Genomic DNA, 20,197 nt, shown 5'->3' with positions numbered 1-20,197 from the left:
CACCGCGCACCGCGAGCACTCACCAGGGTGAGGGCTGCCCGGGTGGGCTGCAGCTTCCTCTTGCTCACAGCCCGGACAGTTGCCCGGACTAAGGAAGCCGACATCTTCGCCGTCCTGGCGCCTCGCTGCCTCGGGCCGGAGGTCGGCCACCTCAGCCTCTCTCCATGGACACGGCGGGCGGATTGACGCCACAAGCTTCGGCGCACGGCGCCCTCAGGCCTAGCCCCGCCCCCCACGGCCACCATTGGGTGGGCTGAGTGAGTGACGGGCAGGGGGGCGTGGCAAGCCGCTCGGGGCGGTGTTTTGCCGCTCAACGCCGGGGTGCTACCACCTGGATTGCGCGCGGTCGCCTGCCGTGGGGTTACTACGCTGCGGGGCGCAGGATCCGGGAGGAATGTCGTCACCGCCGGGGACGGAGTCGGTGCGACGTCGGGGAGCTGGCGGGAGGGAGGGCGGGAGCAATGACCTCAGATGAGCTGACCCCGGATGCGCGTAGCTTCGCCACCTGCCCCCGGGCAAGGTGCAGCGTCACCCTCTGCTTAATACCGTGACAAACATCATCATAGGCGGTGACGCTTAAGGACGCATGTCAGCCCTGCACGGGGAGCTTATGCTCTCAAATGCAGAGTGATCCTTCCGATGCCAGACATCTACATCCATTTTCATTCTTCTTTTGTGGTTCAGCTAGGCAGTTCTTAAGAGCAGGGCGTTACCGCAGAACTGTATAATAAATCTCCATCCCTCACCCTTCTCCCCAGCGTGCTGTACTGCTGGGGATGCTGAAGGGTGGTGACTAATGCAGTTTTCATTCTGGTGCTGAACTGGGAACCCAACCTTACTTGAAGATGTGACTGGACAGCACTGTGAATAGTCACATTTATAGCAAGCAACAATTACTGGATTTAACACGTGTTGTCAGACCTTGTCCTGGCTGCTCAGGGGCTTAATTCTGCTTTGATGCAATATTCCTGAGCACCAGACACTGTGCACAGGCGCGGTACCCGGGCATACACAGGAAGCCAGGTAAAGAGGGGCCAGGGAAGAATGAGATCCTGGCAGGACAGGGTTAGCAGATGAAAAGAGGAGGACATCAAGACAGGTGGCATTTGTCATTGAAGTGCTAGAAGTGAAGGGAAAAGGGCAGGAGGGGGTCTGTGGAGCAGTCCTGGGGAGGACAGATTCGCAGTGTTTGGATGTGGAAAGAACTAATAAGTGAAACATTTTTTAAAGCCCAGTTTATCTTTGATCTCCTGCAGGAAAGGAGAGTTCAAAAAAGGAGAGTTCAAAATTCCATCAAGTAGTTCTGACTTCCTGCTACAGAAATGCAATCGCATTGACAGTAAGAGGATGCTTTTTTTTTTTTTTTTTTTTTTTTTTTCCCTAAGCCTTATCTGCACATAAAGAAACTGGGGGCCGGGCGCGTGGCTCACGCCTGTAATCCCAACACTTTGTGAGGCCGAGGCGGGTAGATCACCTGAGGTCAGGAGTTCGAGACCAGGGTGGCCAACATGGTGAGACCCCCCCATCTCTGCTAAAAATATAAAAATTAGCGGGGTGTGGTTGTGTACACCTGTCATCCCAGCTACTCAGGAGGCTGAGGCAGGAGAATCACTTGAACCTGGGAGGCGGAGGTTGCAGTGAGCCGAGATCGTGCCACTGCACTCCATCCTGGGCAACGGAGTGAGACTCTGTCTCAAAAAAGAAAGAAAGAGAGAGAGAGAAAAGAAAGAAAAGGAAGGAAGGAAGAGAGAGAGAGAGAAAGAGAGAGAGAAGGCAGGAAGGAAGGAAAGAAAGAAGAAAAGGAAAAAAGAAACGAAACTGGGGGCCAGGCGCGGTGGCTCACACATGTAATCCCAGCACTTTGGGAGACTGAGACGGGCAGATTACTTGAGATCAGGAGTTCGAGACCAGCCTGGCCAACATGGTCAAACCCCGAGATCAGGAGTTCGAGACCAGCCTGGCCAACATGGTCAAACCCCGAGATCAGGAGTTCGAGACCAGCCTGGCCAACATGGTCAAACCCCGTCTCTACTAAAAATACAAAAATTAGCCTTGCGTGGTTGCGGGCACCTGTAATCCCAGCTACCTGGGAGGCGGAGGTTGCAGTGGGCCGAGATCGTGCCACTGCACCCCAGCGTGGGTGACAGAGCGAGATTGTGTCTTCAAAGAAACTAAAAACGGGATGGGAGGGAGGAAGGAAGGGAGGGAGGGGCATAGAGAGGTGGTAGTGTGGTGGGTTTGTTTCTTGGCCTTCATCTTTGACTCCCTGGGGGTTTGGGATCTCATATCCTCCCTCCTACAGATATTGTGAAGATTAAATGACAGGAGAAGTCCTTAGAGGGGTACAAGGCACACAGCCTCACTCAAATGGTAATTGTTAATGAGTATTTAAAGATGCCATGTATTGTGAAACTACTGTAATGGTAGATAGGTATTATTATGCGCTTGTCAAAATCCACACAATGTGCACCACCAAGAGCGAACCCTAAGGTAAACTGTGGGCACTGAGAGCTAACGACCTGTCCATGTAGGTTTAAGATGGTAACAAGTGTCCCACTGTGCTGCACAGTGACAGTGGGGTACGTGTGGAAACAGGGGATACGTGCAGCTCACTTCTTTCTGCTTACCTTTGCTGTGAACCTAAAGCAGCCCTAAAAATACAATTTAATAAAAGATGCCATGTCTTTTTTTTTCAATTATTGACACATTACACAGTTGCGCAGCATTTTACAACATTCAGAAAACCCCATGAGCATATTATATTATCTCATACTAGCCTCACAGCTTTGAGCTGAACAGGACAGAAGCACAGGCATGGCAGTTTTACAGATGCTGAAACTCAAGGATTTTAGTAGAGAGCATTAGACACTATGGAAAAAATCTAGTCCTCAATTTTCTGATTCAGGATCCTGTGTATGTTTAACAGACTTCTTTCCTCTATTTAATACCCACTATTTAACAAAAACAAACAAAAAAGAAAAACCCTACTATTCAGTTTTTAACTTGGTTAGTTGTTTTGCACATAAGCATTCAGTCACATGATCTACTTGTTAGTTTCTAATATCACTTGAAATTGGCACAAGTCTCTGAAATAAGCTGTTAGAATAAATTTCACGATTATTTAAGCAGTATGTGAGCTTATCTCAGAACAGCAGCTGTCCTGTGGTGTCAAAATGAGGTGGGTGTGGTGTGGTGTCAAAGGAGTTACAAGCTGTAACCACTTTTAGATTTCCACTAATATGTGACAGAACTTACAATAGTGAACTGTCTCACTCTGCACTTCAGGCATTAGTTTCATAGTTCTAGACATTTAAAAAAAGTGTTTTCCTGGTAAGACCTCACTTGATATCACCACTCTATGGAAAGCCAAGTATGGATAAAATGGAAACCGAACTGCCTGAGATTAGGGGACTGCCACACAGCTGGAAAACGAGGTAGGCCAGGCCTTGTCTAAGTCTAGAGTTCCGTTCAGTGGAAAGTCTGTGAAGTTCTTGACTGCTGCTGTCCAAATATGCCTGCTTCCAAAGAAAAAACTACTGAGGGCTTTACAGTTTTACAGGAGTTTGTTAAATTCTGTGTTCAACGTGTGTGTGTGTATATTTTTGCCTGTAACACTGGACTCTATTGATGTATCCAGGATCTTTTCCACTCATGAAAGAAAAAAAAAAAGCCATTTGTCAAACATATTTCAAGAAGAAAAATACACTGAAGTTATCTAAGAACATTTAAAAACATTTTTGCACACTGCTGATCCTGCACACATTGAGCAAGTTTTTGTTGTTGTTGTTTTTTGAGACAGAGTTTTGCTCTGTCACTGACGCTGGAGTGCAGTGGTGCCATCTCGGCTCACTGCAACCTCCACCTCCCAGGTTCAAGTGATTCTTCTGCCTCAGCCTCCCGAGTAGCTGGGATTTCAGGCGCCCACTACCCAGCCCGGCTAATTTTTGTATTTTTAGCAGAGACGGAGTTTTGCCATGTTGGCCAGGCTGGTCTTGAACTCCTGACCTCAAGTGATCTGCCCACCTCGGCCTCCTAAAAAGTGCTGGGATTACAGGCATGAGCCACTGCACCCAGCTGAGCAAGTTTTAAACACCATAGGTTGGGGCCACTGGACCACTACTATACTAAAGAGATTTCATATTTTTGTTCCTGAGAGAAGGTGGCAAGGAGAACCTTGGTAATGGGACATTTGTAGAGCTGAAGACAGATAAGCTGGCTGCACCTGAAAGACAGCTAGGCCAATGGACTTAGCAAAGAGCAGATGTTTCAGTATCCCAGCTGGGGCAGCAAGATGGGGCTGTGACCACATCCAAGTAAAGAATCAAGGGCAATCCATTTTGCAGGCCTTCTGGTAAATACTGCTCATTGACCCAGGGATCCACTGTGAGGAACTGAAAATCAAACAAAAGACCCAGTACTTTGGGCAGAAGCTACCATAAGGATCAGATTAAAATGTAGGAAACTTTTAACATCCTTAAAGGTATACAAGAAAACATGGCTCCTGTGAAAAGGAAGAGAATATAAGGAAATTAAGGAAATGAGAGGTAAAGGAAGGTCAGTGAGGTAAATTCCAGAAAATTAGAAGTGCAATAAGAAAACCCATATTAGAAACAGGAAGCACCAGAATGACAGTAAAAATTAAGCCAGTCATGTAGAGATTAAACTTGAAGTTTTGCTAGCATGAAGTCGCTGGATAGATGTATTTCTATACTGAGGTAATTTTCTTTCTGAATTACAGGGATAAATTAAAAAACAGAAGCACCCAGGCAGAAAACCAAAACCTACAAGAGAACAAAAATTAGCCTGGTCTTAGACGTGTCTTCTGCTATAATGCCAGAAAACAACAGAACAGCATCAATGGGCTTTTCAAAGAAAAGTGTGACAAGCATTTAAGCCTAGTCGACTTTCATGCATGAGTTAAAGAGAAGAAACCAGAAGGGGGGCAGCTGAGGACAGTCACTTAGAGCAGCATCAGCCCAGGTTGCGTCATTCATTAGTTTCCGTTCAAAATGAGTAGGGAATGATCACTAATTCTTTCTACCACGGCCTCCAAATTCTGAAGTCTTTAATTTTGATATGATTTGTCTTAGCTGTGACTGTCTTCAAATAATTTTTTAAAAAAGAAGGGGCACAGGGATATGCGTCTTCTGAATCTTCAAACATCCGGAATGTTTGCCCAGCAAGCACCCCCTGCGCCTCCCTGCCTACAAATTCCCCGCCCCCCCACTCCCATCTGTGCCTTTTATAATAACAAATTTATACGTTCCCAGAGCCTGGAACACACTGGTGTGTTAACACACACCAATGACTGCAAGGGTACAAGTCAAAGGGAACTTTGTGTATACTATTTTAGAGCAGTGTATTTGTCCTTTCTTCTTTTTTGTTAAACTCCTCTTACTGTCATTCCCAATGTCCTCACTCCTTGATCTTTTTTTTTTTTTTTTCCAGGAAATTTAGGAATCTTTCACTAGAAAATAATGTAGATAAAATTACAGGTTGAAATTTTGATTTTATTTCAAAATGATAAATAAACCGAGGCATAGTTCTGACCAGGTACTATGTCTGCAGGGCTTTTGAAATTAAAGAAACAGTCCAGGAGGGCTCCAGTCAGACCCAGAATGACACCAACCACACTTGTGACTGGCAGAGATAACCTCTTTGATCTTCAGGAATTTTTAAAAGTTCTTCATCCTAATTTCTGAATATCATAAAAAGTAAAAAGTACTTTCATTTTATTTTTCCTTTGAAAATGTTTTTAGTGGCAAATAGGACTACCTGTTTTCCTTACTTCATTTTGATAAGCATAGTAGTTATATGTCAGTTTACTTAAAATTAGAGAGGGAGACCCCAGAGACCTGAGTGGCACTTGTCATCCACTGAAGGTCCACATAAATAGGTACTCATGTTCATGTTATCACGTCTACAAATAGCAATAAAATGATGTCTGTAAATCGGAAGTACAGCAGTAGCAGTTCATACATATTTGATATGCTTTCACACAAGGTTTCAGTAAACAACAATAAATATAATTTCCCCTCTTCAAAACAAAAAACGGATTTATATGGAAAAAGGGTTAATTTACTTGGGGTTTATCAGCACACCATTTTTAATGTGCTTTGAAAGAATTAAAAACCATGAAACTGTATTCATTGAATACCGGTCCATAGTTACATTTTTTCTTTTAACCTGGCTTAAATACATATATCATGGCTTTCTATTAAAATCCTTAAATCTATGGGGATGGGTGGTGGACAAGACTATATTAAAAATTCTTCCTCATTAACAATTTCATTAAATTAAAAAAAAAATCTGACATTTCCCTTAAATGTGAAGTTGAAGCCTGATCTACGCTGCTGTGTCCTGTGAAATGAACCTAATTTTCCGAGTGAATAGGAACGCCTGAGTGGCCATTTAGAGTGCTGCATTTTCCTTCCCTCATGATTCCTGCTGGGTCCTCTTCGCTGAGGCTTTTCCCTGAGTCATATATTTACTGGAAAGGCTACCTAGAGGAGGGGAAGAAACAAAACCCAATATAAATGAAACAAGCCTCACTTTATGACAAAAGCCATAAAATTACTTATTAATTAGTCACAAAAGCTTCATACTACAATTGGTCCTTGTTTAGAATCAAGTAATAAGACTAGATATTAAAAAGTATATATGCAGATGATTGATTGAATATAAGCTTAGTCAAAATTCTTTCTGAATGCAGACAGGTTCCTAGAGTGATCTCATTTTAATACATTTACATATTCACTATTTCCATGCTGGTACAGAGCACCAGACAAACCTAAGGTTCTGCCTTGTATAATTCAGTATCTTCATTTGCAACCAAACACAATAGATTGCAAAGAATTATCTGACCAGAAATAATTATCTTAGATCATTACTCTGCAGATACAAAGCTGTGGATGGTCATCATTGTAGCAATAACTTATTGATATAAAAGGAAAAAAGGAAATTTATATTTGCAGGTGGAGGACATGAATGAGGATTACTGATTAAAATCAATACCACGGAATAGTTACTAAATTTTGTTCTGGAGTCTGAACAAACAGATCAATGAAAAAACTTAAGACACCTGAGAAATTCTTGGTGATTATATGTAACAAAGTAATACATAATGAAGTTTGCATTTCAAACCAATGGGGCCAAGTATGAATTATTCGGTAAATGTATTATGTCAAGTAAGTAATTTTGGAGGCAAAGAAGGAAGGCAGTTTCCCTCCTGACACCATATCCTTCTTCTCTACCCATTTCCAAGTGAACTACAGAATTAAATGTAACTAAAAGAAAGAGCATAAGAAATAGTGAGTATTTAGGTAATCCTGGGGTAGGGTAAGAGTTTCCTAAGCACACTACCACACTTAATGAATTTATAAGTCAACAGATAAAAGAATGAACACCAATAGACAACTAGGTAATGAAAAGGTAATATACAAAATAGGAAAAAAATGGCATAAGTATATGAAAAAATTCAATATCGGGGTAATCAATGAAATGCAAATTAAAACTATCAATTTTTGGTTACCAAATTATTAGGAGGAAGAAGATCAGGAGGAGGTGGGTAGAAATTCTGCTAAAGAAATATTCATAAAAACCTTATAATTTAACAATGCAAAGAACTTAAAAGTCCCAAACTTACAATATGACCAAGTATATGAGGAACTATGCACATAACAGAATATTAGATATACACAGAAGGATAACTAATAATATGAAAAAAAAAGGGATAAAACTATATAAATAGTATTTTCAAAAATCTAAAAAACACTCCACCAATCATGTATTTGATGCCTCATCTTCTTTCTCTGTAAAATGAGGACAGTAATACCTGCCCTCGAAGTTATTGTGAAGATCAGATGAATACATGTAAAGCAACTGGAATAGTACTTGGCACATAGAAAATGCTTAATAAATGTGAACTATTATTACATTAATGTAAAAAGACAGGAAAACGTTATCCCCAAAACCTAAATAGTAGTTAATGCTAGCATGGAGGGAGTTTAGATTGTTTTTATTTTCTTCATTTTACTTAACAATACTTTCTAAATTTTCCATAGCACACATAGTAAGTACGCAAATAAAAACACTACCTAAACACACACTTTTCAAAGCAGGACATCTAGATAATCAACTCACAATAAAAAATATCAGCCAGGGAATTCAGTAAGAAATTTCAGTCAGGAGGAAACAAAGTCCTCTATTGTTCTACTATTGTATTATTTATGCCACAGAGCGTCTATTAGTCTATAGGCACCCATCTTTGATATTGTGAACTGCACAAAGTATTGAGATTAGGTTTTTCAGCCAGGCATGGTGGCTCACCTGTAATCCTAGCACTTTGGGAGGCCAAGGTGGGCAGACTGCCTGAGCTCAGTAGTTCGAGACCAGCCTGGGCAACACGGTGAAACCTCATCTCTACTAAAATACGAAAAAAAATTAGCTGGACATGGTAGCGGTGCACCAGTAGTCCCAGCTACTCAGGAGGCTGAGGCAGGAGAATTGCTTGAACCCAGGAATGAAGGTTGCAGTAAGCCAAGATCATGCCATTGCACTCCAGCTTGGGCGACAGAGCAAGACTCCATCTCAAAAAAAAAAAAAGAGAGATTAGGCTTTTCACCTGAGGGAAAAATGCTCAGATCACTACCTCCTACTCTATACACATATAAACTCTGGATGGATTAAAGGACTAAATAGAAAAAACAAAGTTTTAAAGCTGTTAGAAGAAAATAGAGATGGATATCTTTATGACCTCAGGTTAGAGAAGAATTTCTTAAAGATGACCCTAAATTATGAACCAAATGATGATGAAAACGAATGAAGGAAAACTAATAATTTGATCATTTCAAAATTAAAAACTTTGGAATGGCAAGACACACAAAAAGTTGAAACAGAAGATATACTGCAGGTAGACACTTGAAATTTATGCAATAATAAAAGAGCGGTATTCAGAATAAATGAAGAAGCTTTAAAAATTATTAAGGAAATGATAATTTAATGGGAGAATGGGCAAATGATTTGGACAGACAATTTACAGAAGAGGAACTCCAAATGGCCAATAAATACGTAAGAAGGGCCTGTAATCCCAGCACTTTGGGAGTCTGAGGTGGGCAGATCACTTGAGGTCAGGAATTCGAGGCCAGCCTGGCCAACATGGTGAAACCCTGTCTCTACTAAAAATACGAAAATTAGCCGGGTGTCGTGGTAAGTGTCTGTAATTCCAGCTACTCGGGAGACAGGAGGCAGGAGAATCGCTGGAATCCAGAAGGCAGAGGTTGCGGTGAGCTGAGATCGCGCCATTGCACTCCAGCCTGTGCAACAAGAGCGAAACTCCATCTCAAAAAAAAAAAGAAAATACATAAAAGGGCCCCTTGCATCACCAGTCATACAAATACACATGAGAACAACACCATAAGTAGTTCTCACCCATCATATTTGCAAAAATGAAAATTCTGAAAAAAAAAATCAAGTGTTTGAAAGGATATAAAGAAATGACCCACACACTGCTGGTGTGAGTTCTAATTATTTCAGCCAATACAAGGGTAATCTGATGGAATCTAACTAAAATGCACATAAGCAAGCTATGACCTAACGATCTGACCTGTAGATACACAAACCCTAAAGAATCTCTCGCACGTGCTCAAGGGGACTTCTACAAGGATGTTCACTATAGCACTGTTTATAACAGCAGAATATTGAATACAACCTAAAACTGGGTAATAAATACACAGAATACTTTGTATTCACAGGGTGGAATACTGCAAAGAAAAAACCCCAAATCTAAAAATAGCAACATATAAAAATGTTAAAACAGATGGGGTCTAGTTTGTTGCCCCATCTGGAGTGCAGTGCAGTGACTACTCACAGGTGCTATCATTGCATACTACAGTGTCAGATCTCCTGGGCTCAAGCCATCCTCCTGCCTCAGCCTCCTGAGTGGCTGAGACTGCATGCCCGCATCACCATCCCCGGTTTGTAGGACATTCTTATTATATACCATGATATGCCATTTAAATTTAAAAATTCACCAAGGAGAAACATATGTTAAGGAATACATATGGAAGAGTACAAGAAAATGAACCAGAAGGTGCTGGGCGCAGTGGCTCACACCTATAATCCCAGCTACTCGGGAGGCTGAGGCAGGAGAATCACTGGAAGCTACGAGGTGCAGGTTGCAGTGAGCAGAGATCACACCACTACACTCCAGCCTAGGTGACAGAGGGATACCTTGTCTCAAAAAAAAAAAAAAAAAAAAAGGGAGGAAACTAGGAGACTTAACCTCATCATAATGGATGTTTCTAGGGCTGAGAGGGACATGACAGAGGAAACGATCTTGGTGATGGTACTCAAGGCACTTCCACCACCTCAGTGACAGATCTTTTATTTTAAAAAAAAGACTGAGCCAGGCACGGCACGGTGGCTCATGCCTGTGAGCTACTTGGGAGGCTGAGGTGGGAGGATCACTTGAGCCCAGGAGTTCGAGGCTGCAGTGAGCTGTGATTGTGCCACTGCACTCTTACCTGGGTGACAGAGGGAGACCCTTCTAAAAGAAAAAAACAAAAAACAACAAAAAAAGGAAAAACAATGCCAATTCTCTAGAAGGTAAGTTAGTTATTGTTATACTGCTACTTGCCCGTTTCTGTTTTTCCCAAAATGTTACACCCTTTGCTAAGTACAGTACTAGTAGTTTTACTATGGTAGCATTTAAACATGTAATCTATTATATCCGAAAAATGTTCATTATACCTGAATATAAAATATTTGCATGTAAAAAAACAAAAGCACTAGAAATAACACATGAATGAATTTTTATATAATATAGAGGAATAACATGACATTTATAAAATTTGGTATCATATGAAACCATGCAAAAGTTGGCTACATCGCACTATTAAAGCAAATATTCATCTGTATGGCAAACACATATAAGTGAGGTTAAAAGAATAATAAACTGGGCCAGGTAGAGTGGCTCATGCCTGTAATCCCAGTACTTCTGGAAACTGAGGAGAGAGGATCATTTAAGCCCAGGAGTTCAAGACGAGCCTGGGCAACATGGTGAGACTCCATCACTACAAAACAATTTTAACAATCAGCTGAGTGTGGTGTCACTAGCGTGTGGTCCCAGCTACTCAGGAGACTGAGGTAGGAGGATCGCTTGAGAGTTCAAGGCTGTAGGGAGCTGTAATTGAGCTACTGCCCTCCAGCCGGGGCAACAGTGAGAGCCTGTCAAGAATACTCCAATACAAAAGTACAAAGACATAAATATAAAGAAAGATAGATGAAATCATGTAAAAAAAAAAAAAAGGTGAAGTTCAATGGTAATAATAGGAATTCAAGCAGGTGTAAAATGAAAAAAAGACTATCCCAATGAAGTCGGGGTATGGGAAACAATGTCACTGACTCTCCAGGATTGCCAACAATCACAATTTGGGAATACTGGCATCACTGTCAAAATGTGTATACTTTAAACCTATCATTCTTATGAGTGGGAATTTATCCTGATGAAATAACAATATGTGACTATTGTGAATATTCACTAGACAAATATGTGAATATTCATTAGAGTGTTTTATGTAAACGGTGCTCTTTCAACCTGGGTCCATGGGTTCCTGAGCCTACCTGACAGGGCATATGGCTTGATATCGGCTCACTGCAGCCTCCACCTCCTGGGTTCAAGTGACTCTCCTGCCCTCAGCCTCCCGAGCAGGTGGGATTATAGGTGCACACCAGTACACCTGACTAAATTTGCACTTTTAGTAGAGATGGGGTTTCACCATGTTGGCCAGGCTGGTCTTGAACTCTCAACCTCAGGTGATCTGCCCGCCTTGGCATCCCAAAGTGCTAGGATTACAGGCGTGAGCCATGGCACCCGGCCACAAGGATAGTTTTGAGAGAGTCAATTTCCAGCTCTTCAACTTCCATATATACTCTTCCTTAAAAATTATATGCCTGTGAATGCCTTTGTGGTCAAGGTTTAGGCTGGTTTTCAGGAATCACTCCACCTATCCTTTCTAACTCCCCTTTCACAATTATTCACCTACTTTACAAAAGAAAGGCGTATCTCCTAACCAGCCAAATCTTACTGTGGTGTATTGCCACGAGGCAAAAAAAAAAAAAAAAAAAAAACCCAGAGAAGAGGAGAAGCAAACAAAATGCTGGTATCTGTGGTAAATGTAAATGCCTCTAATTAAAATCCAAATTTTTAGCTTTCATAAAATTACACTGATAGTGGATGATCATTACAAACAATTTTTGATGAGACATCACTGTGATTTTTCGTCATGTAATTAAGAAGGAATCAAAATAATTGAGTGGCACTATTGTAACGTATCTTCTATTCCCAAACTCTTAAAGTATTTCTATTATTTTTAATTTGCCATCATAAAGAATATTGGGGGCCAGGCGCGGTGGCTCAAGCCTGTAATCCCAGCACTTTGGGAGGCCAAGATGGGCGGATCACGAGGTCAGGAGATCGAGATCATCCTGGCTAACACGGTGAAACCCCGTCTCTACTAAAAATACAAAAATAAGCCGGGCGAGGTGGCGGGCGCCTGTAGTCCCAGCTACTCGGGAGGCTGAGGCAGGAGAATGGCGTAAACTCGGGAGGCGGAGCTTGCAGTGAGCTGAGATCCGGCCACAGTACTCCAGCCCGGGCGACAGAGCGAGACTCCTCCGCAAAAAAAAAAAAAAAAAAAAAAAAAAGAATATTGGGGTTTTTCCATTTTTATCAACTATAAAAACAAAACAATTAGGGAGAGAAAAGGAACAGCTTCATTCATGCAGTGAATAATATTGACCCAAAGATACATGAACGTATAGGGAAAAAAATCTCACCTTTCTTACAAATAAAAGTCATTTTCAGTAAGTAAACATAAAAAGTAATTTTTAATTAAAATTTGTAACATTTGTTTTGATCAATTATATATTCTATTAATTGTGAAAACTCAATGTAGAAGACATTTTCATCCTTTGAGATTTAATAGAAAGCTTAAAAATTTATAGAAAATAGACAGGGTCTAGCTTGTCACCTCTGTCATTTTTGTTGCAGATAAGCATGATAAGCTACTCAATAAAATATCTGAAAATGTGTAATAAAATATATCATCTCAGGGAGAAGTTCAAACAAACAAACAAAATATATCATCTTATGCTGAAATTCTGTAGAAGTACAACAAAGGAATTCAAGGAGGAAAGGAAAATGATATATAATTTTTGCCTGTTAAAGAAGAGCTGAGCTGTATATAAATGATGGTGGGTATGAAAAGGCAGTAATATTTATACTTCATTTGATACATTTAAGGCTGATTTAAAAGTTTTATTTTAAAATGTCAATATTTACAGACCCCTTCCCCCAAGAAATTACATGCTTTGCAACTACAATGAAAGATTTAGATATCAACTTTAAAAATGTACAAGGAAATATGTGGATTTCCAATATTGTGGGAAAGAATATGCAAGCACAAGCTGTGAAGACACATGATATATCAAATATGTGAAAACAGCCAGTCCATTAATGACATGATTAAACAATGGTATATTAATACACTAGAATATCCAAAAAAGGGTATCAACATAATGATCTATATTCACTGACAATGAGCTCTCCCCACACTATTTTAAAAAGTATTTCTATTATTTTAAACTTATTTTCATAAAGATCACTGGTTTTTGTTTTTTAAAATAAGCAGGCTTTAAAATTCTGGTCAATGATAAACGCTGTAAAAGAATACATCACCATGAGAGCAAAAAGACATCCACCAATCTCTTCCAGCAACTCCCGTTTCTCAGATTCCAAGCCATGAGATTAAAATGGAATAAATAAAAAGACAGAGGTAGTTGGTTTTTTTTTTTTGTTGTTTTTTTGTTTTTTTGGTAATTTTCTTTACCAAAAAAAGGGTAGGAAGATTAAGGAATAAAAAAGAACATTAGTTTTCTGAGATTCCCATACTGAATAAACTGTCATACATAAACCAGAGTAATGAACTTAAGCATAAAAATCAGTTTATCGCTGTGGTACCACAATCTCTACATACTTTTGTTAAAAATTTCCATTATTTATTTGTCCTCCAAGTTAGAAGAGATAAATTACAGCAAGTGTTTGCTAACCACAGTAACAAAGGGCAGTGATAATTTATTGAGTGATGAGATGTGTCGATGCTGTGTTAAGTGCTTTATCTACATGAAGGTAATCCTTACAATCGTCCTGTGAGGTGTTAGCACCAATTGACCAAAAAGGAAACTGAGGCACACAGAGGTTGCATAACTTGACAGAGGTCATACAACTAGTAAATGGTTGGGCTGGATTTCAAACTCAAGCGTCTCACTCTAAAACTCATGTTCTTGACCATTCTCCTGCTTCGTCTTTTTATTCCTTCCAAATAAGTCCACCTCTAATCAATAAAACCTACTGCATATCTAAGGCATTGTGTGTGGGGGGATGGGGCGGAGGGAGGTAACAACAAAGAGCAAGGACATTCACGGGATTTTCTATCTACTATGATCTCCTTTGGGAGGAAAGAACTATATGCAGCCTAGAGGAAAGGATGGGGGTAGGTATCAGGAGAGGAAAGAGAACTTGACTGAGTGCCTGCTCTGGGTGGTACTTTAATCTTCTTAGCACCCTATGAGATAAACGGTGTTAACACCAATTTTATAGATGACACATCTGGAGCTCAGAGAAACCACATCTCTTGCCTAAGGTCAATACACCATATATGGGAGTAGGGGGGCTGTCCATATCAACATGCTCTCTTGAGAAACTACCAGTGGTCCAAAGACATACTTAGTACTACGGAAAGGAAGAGCTGTGGGGAAATTAACACTACTTACAGGTGAGATACAGTTCACATTTATAATAACATAAATAATTTGGATACACGTATCACGGATAAACTAAACACATATCATCTGTCATACACTTACTTGGAAGAATCCAATTTATTGGATAGGATAGATTTTAACCACCTATAAATGTTTTCTTTTGTCTGGTATAAAGTAACGTAATTTTTTCTGGTATAAGTAACATAATTATTGCAATACATTTTTCCTGTAGTAAATTTAAGTTAATACTTTTTTTCCAGTTGCTCAAAAGATTTATAAATATGCAGGTTTTTTACTCAGAAGATAATTACAGACATCATAAGTTACTGTCAATGCCATTTCTAGGTATATGCCTAGCATCTATATTTCTCTCGCAATTGAACAATGCTGGCACTGGAAGACTTGGTAATACCCTGAAGGAATAATAACATCAATGCGATCACCACCACGAACCTTTTCTCCGCTCTCACTACATGCAGGCGCTGTTCTAAGTACTTTTACATGGATTTCTCAACATCCCTGTCAGGTATTATTATTAACCCCTTTTTACACATGAGGAAACTGAGGCATATGGAGGATAAGGCAGTCTCTCAGAATCACAAAGCTAGAAATTACACCTACATAATTGTAAACACTATGCTACATTATTCTCAGCAAAATGAACACCGTGGCTATGCAAGAATTAGTTTTTTTTTTTTCCTAAATAAAGTGTTTAGAAAGTGTCTGCTCAAGGCTGAAGCTTATGGCCAGATGTCATGGCTCATATCTATCATTTTGGTATTTTCGGAGGCCAAGGTGGGAGGATCACATGAGGCCAGGAGTTCAAGACCAGTCTGGGCAACATAGTGAGACCCCATCTCTATAAATGGGGAGGCTGAGGTGGGTTGGTTTCTAAGTAGCTACCCCTGCCTCCACACAGCAGCCATAATGAGCCTTTTAAAACAAGATTCAGATAATATCACTCCTTGGCTCAAAACCCGAAAATACTCTCTCATTTCACTTAAAGGGGCAAAAAAACCAACAAAAACAGTCACTACCACTGCTGAAGGTGCTTCATAATCCAGATCTATCCACCCTCTGACTTCACCTCCACCTCCACCACTCACTCATCCTCCTGCCTGCTCCACTCTGTTTTTCTTTTTCAAATTTCTTCTCTCTCTCTCGTTTCCAATCCTGTTCCACTCCTGCCACACTGCCTCAGTGACGCTGTAGGACAACACCTGTTTCCATCTCTGAGTTTACCGGTCTAACACCAATTTCCCCGGACTGGCCCCTTTGTTTCATTTGATTCTTTGCTTAAATGTTACTTTACCAGAGAGGCTGCCTCCTTAGCCAACCATTCTCTTTCCCTTTTCTTGTTTTGTTATTTCTTCCTAGCATTTGCCACCACGTGACATATTATCTCTGTATCTCTTTATTGTCTACCCTCTTCTGAGAAGGATGCAGAGTAAATGACAGAAGGGGCTTTGCTTGTTCACCGCCGTATCTTCAGTGTTGAGGCTGGTGTCCTGAACTTAGAAAGGGAGGGAGCGGCTGGATAACTATTTGTTGAAAGAACGAATAAATGAAGTAGCTGAGAGGTAACAGTGGAGTTCAGGCTAAGCTTATTTTTTTTCTTTACTTTGTGTGTGGCAAATACTCTCCAGGAGGAGAAAACACTGCAGGCAAGACAGCAGCAACAAAAAGCATGGGACTGGAACAAATAATTGAAGACGCTGGTTGCCACTCGTGGGTGGTATAAACACCACTTGGAATTTACAAAACACACAGGCCCATGCTTACCCACTGAAGAATGAGCTTTAGGAAATAAAGGTAGAGGATGGGCAACCGTATGTTTTAAAGCTCCCCCAAGTCATTCTGCTGTCCAATCCCTGTTAAAAGCATGTATTCAGAGAAAGAATCTCAAAAGGCATGTGGTAAAGTATGCAGTAAATAAAATAACACACATTTGTTTTTTTTAAAACCCACATACCTGACTGGGGACTCAAAAATATTGTTGTTTTTTGTTTCTTTTTGTCTTCATGTAAAAGCACTGCCTAAAAAATGAAATAGACTGGTTTACAAAATTGAAAGGAAGAGCATCTGAAACAGCCTTAAAACCGAAACCATATCCAAGGAGAGCTGAAATAAGGCATGTGGGTGGCAGAATTTTGCAAGTTAACTGAAAAGCGAGACCATATGCAGGAGTTCTGAAACAAGGCCCTGCCATCCGGTGCCCAGCAAGCCTCACCACGCACCACACCCACGCAGCACAGACAGAAAGAATGCTGCAGGTCAGCCACAGGAAGGAGGGCCCGGGCTGCCAGCATGGCGCCAAGGACCTGGCACAGAGCTGAGAGCACTCAGGGAGCATCTCCTCAGTGAACAGATGACAGACACACCTCCTTCTCGGTTTACCTGAACAAATGGACCAATTGGTTTCAATGGTACAGGTGAGGGGGATCCAAACATACAATCTGATTTAGACATTCCTAAAAAAGAAATTAGCACTTTTTGTCCCTACTTTACACTGAAAGCAGTAGCCCTGTTTTCAAATTTTCACAGAGAGACTGTCTGTTGGTGTGACAGAAGCTCCACTCAGTATATTGTGTGGACAAAGGAGCAATATATCTGAAGAAACAAGAGAGAGCAGCATTAAGTTTTAGACAGGAAGAAGCAACTGATTATTTTTTAACTGCCACCAAGGGAAATTCCCTGTATGTATCTCCATATCTCCACTGTTATTTCACGTTTAAAATATGACTACTAACTTCAATGTGTGAGGACTACAATCGAAAGGGACCACATTTCCAGATAAGTGCTCTTCCTTATGCTTGATAATCCCCCTGCCACCCAGACTCCCCCCTCTTTTTGAGCTGCTGCTGTCCCCCATAGGCTGCCAAAACCACTGTTCTAACTGTTGTGAGAGCTTCCCTAGTAAACAACTGAAAACGTGCTGCTAGCGAGAAAACAGAAATTCATCAACGCTGGGGCAAATTCTCCACTTCGTTGTACCAAAGAGGAAGGCTGTAATAATGTTTCAGTCATGAGTAATCAACACAGGCTTCCAGGAATTTTGGGAATAATTCTGGGAATACTATTTAAAACTTATCTATACTATTTACAGTTTCCTTACCCATAAAACTGCAGATATTAATGCATTTAATGAAGCTGTTGTAAAAATTAAATGAAATTATCCATGTAAAGTACTTAAAATACTGCCTAACTCATCATGAATGCTCAATGAGCGTTAGCAACTATTATTGTAATTTCTTTTAAATACATTTTCCTCTTAAAACAAGACAAGAAAATCACTTTATTCTGGTATATGTCCCATGTGAGCAGCTAAAGCTGGATCTTTCATAAACATTTAAACCCTACTCTAAAAATAATAGATAAAAAATTGTAAATATCTTTATTTTCATATAAAGCTCCTTTAAAAAAGAATGGGTATGATCTAAAAATCTCCTGTCTCAAAAAAAGATACACTATATTGCTGAATATGATAAAATAAAATAGAAGAGAGGTATTCTTGTTCCAAGAACTATACACATGGAGTATTTTAAGGAAACTGTAAAGCAGCTGACAGTTTATGGTATCCACAAACATATATATACAACTGAGGATAGCGACAGGATTGACTACTTAAATAGAAAAAAATTACTTCCCAAGATTTCTTTTCTATGCTCATCAAATTTCATCACTTGCACAGTTCTGGGAAGTGAGAAGGTAAATTGTTTTGTAAATCATTACTTACTATACACACACAAGGTACCCTTATAGTTAGTAGTCTGCTTAAAAGGTGCCCACAATAGACATTTCACCCATTTAGCAAAAATGGCCAATTTGTATTTAACAACTCAAAGCGGCCAGATTTGGGGATGGTGTTGTACTAATGATGGCTAATAAATATTTTCTTCATCATAAGAATAATCATGCTCACTTGTAGAAAATCAAAATGACAAAATCTACAGAAAGAAATCTTCCATAATTCCCCTCTGCAGACACACCCACTGCTAACTATGCAGCCTATTTCTTTCTGTTCCCTTTTCTATGCATGTGCCTGTGTGTGGCTCACCTGTGCACAGAGCATGGTGTCCTGAGATAACTCTAGCTACCGCCACCCCTGTGATTTGATTTCACAAGTACATATACCAAGTAGCAAAGCTCAAGTTGCAGCTTCTTTTTTGGTCACTGAGGTTACATTTGCAGGTACCAGGGATGACTGCACTTTCACCTCACTGATAATCTTAGAAAAGTTCACCAAATGACTCTCGTTAAGACTCTAAATAAAGCCAGGAATAAGATATATGGAGGATCAACATTAAAGAAGGGGGAAGGGATTTTACTTTCTTGAAAACAAGATCTTTTTTGAGTAAATGTATTAATAAAGAAAGATAACTAAAATAGTAAAGAGCTCTAAAAAGGAGATTTCCCTTGAGATGTTAGAGCAAACATCAAGGTGTGATAGGTGTCCATACCTGAAGAGCCTTTAAACTGTGGGCATTCCTTTTTAATGTGCCCTTCTCTTCCACAAATAAAACAACGTTTTTCTCTTAAGTCTTTGTCATCCTGTCTCTTCCATTTTTCCACTGGTGGTCTGAGGATCTTCTCCCTCCCCAGGTCAGCAGCTGCCCGCACTGGCTTGGCTTTCTGAGGTGTGCACTGTATGGGCTTATCGTCTTTTGTTGACACCTCCCTTTCTGTGTATTTGTTGTGAATTTCTTTGTCCTCTTTGCTTCTTTTTTCCTTGTTCTCAGGGTATCTTTGGTTCAGGGCATCTTCCTGATCTCGCCGCCGTCTCACTCTGTAGAAGACATCATATTAGTAGCACAAATCTAAACAGAAGCCTAACAAAATATTAAGGCAATTCCCAAAACATTAAGGCAATTCTAGATTTAAGAGATAACCAGGAATAGAAAGTTTAAAAGGAAAAGCAAGAACCTAAATGAAAATCCATCTTCTCTAGTAAGATGTTCCCTCAGGGATTAAGGGTGCAGTTTTTCTTTTTCATTTTCAGAGTTGCTCTAGTGCTGTACAACCACTAACTGCAATGAGTGGCACTCCTTGGCTGAATGCCTACTTTGACACTGATGTAATGAAAGGCAAATCATACTCGGAGTGATTTCTTGAATGGCCTTTCTGGCACATTAGCATTCTTTCTTTACTAGGCACTGGAAATTTTAGATGTGAAGGCTTAAATTCACAAAGGAACAATGGTTATAAATGTCAAAATCATTTCTCCCTTGTCCTAATAATCACTGATTTTTGAGTAATGAAAAAAATGACTGAAAAAAAAGGCTTCTCAAATTCCAGATGGTAACCTAATTTGAGCACCACGTTTCAAAATATTACTGTACAGTTAAAAACACCATTACTGTACAGTTAAAAACAC

At 40.2% G+C, this 20,197-nt stretch overlaps 2 protein-coding genes across 8 annotated transcripts in view; both read right to left on the bottom strand.

Moving 5' to 3' along the window:
• ISCA1 (iron-sulfur cluster assembly 1) overlaps nt 1-402 on the bottom strand; it is a 114,179-nt gene extending 113,777 nt beyond the window's left edge. For all 4 annotated transcript variants that reach the window (XR_001002183.1, XM_011945885.1, XM_011945887.1 and 1 more), the window contains exon 1: nt 24-402. Coding sequence is in view for 3 of the 4 variants with exons in the window: in XM_011945885.1 (XP_011801275.1) it covers nt 24-245 (222 nt within the window). In the remaining variant the exon portion in view is untranslated. The remainder of the gene's footprint in view (nt 1-23) is intronic.
• Nucleotides 403-5,489: 5,087 nt separating this feature from the next.
• ZCCHC6 (zinc finger, CCHC domain containing 6) overlaps nt 5,490-20,197 on the bottom strand; it is a 65,741-nt gene continuing 51,033 nt past the window's right edge. For 3 of the 4 annotated variants that reach the window (XM_011945879.1, XM_011945882.1, XM_011945880.1), the window contains 2 exons: nt 19,284-19,609; nt 5,490-6,503 (listed from right to left, as the gene is read on the bottom strand). In XM_011945879.1, coding sequence (XP_011801269.1) covers nt 6,436-6,503; nt 19,284-19,609 — 394 coding nt within the window. In that variant the 3' untranslated portion in view covers nt 5,490-6,435. Of the gene's footprint in view, nt 6,504-16,795; nt 16,860-17,220; nt 17,295-19,283; nt 19,610-20,197 lie in introns of all 4 variants that reach the window. The other variant, XM_011945878.1, reaches the window with a different exon arrangement.

The sequence above is a fragment of the Colobus angolensis genome, unplaced genomic scaffold (assembly GCF_000951035.1).
Source record: "Colobus angolensis palliatus isolate OR3802 unplaced genomic scaffold, Cang.pa_1.0 Scaffold246, whole genome shotgun sequence".
Taxonomy (NCBI): domain Eukaryota; kingdom Metazoa; phylum Chordata; class Mammalia; order Primates; family Cercopithecidae; genus Colobus; species Colobus angolensis.
The sequence above is the reverse complement of the archived record's forward strand: the minus strand, read 5'-3'. Positions and strand labels throughout refer to the sequence as shown.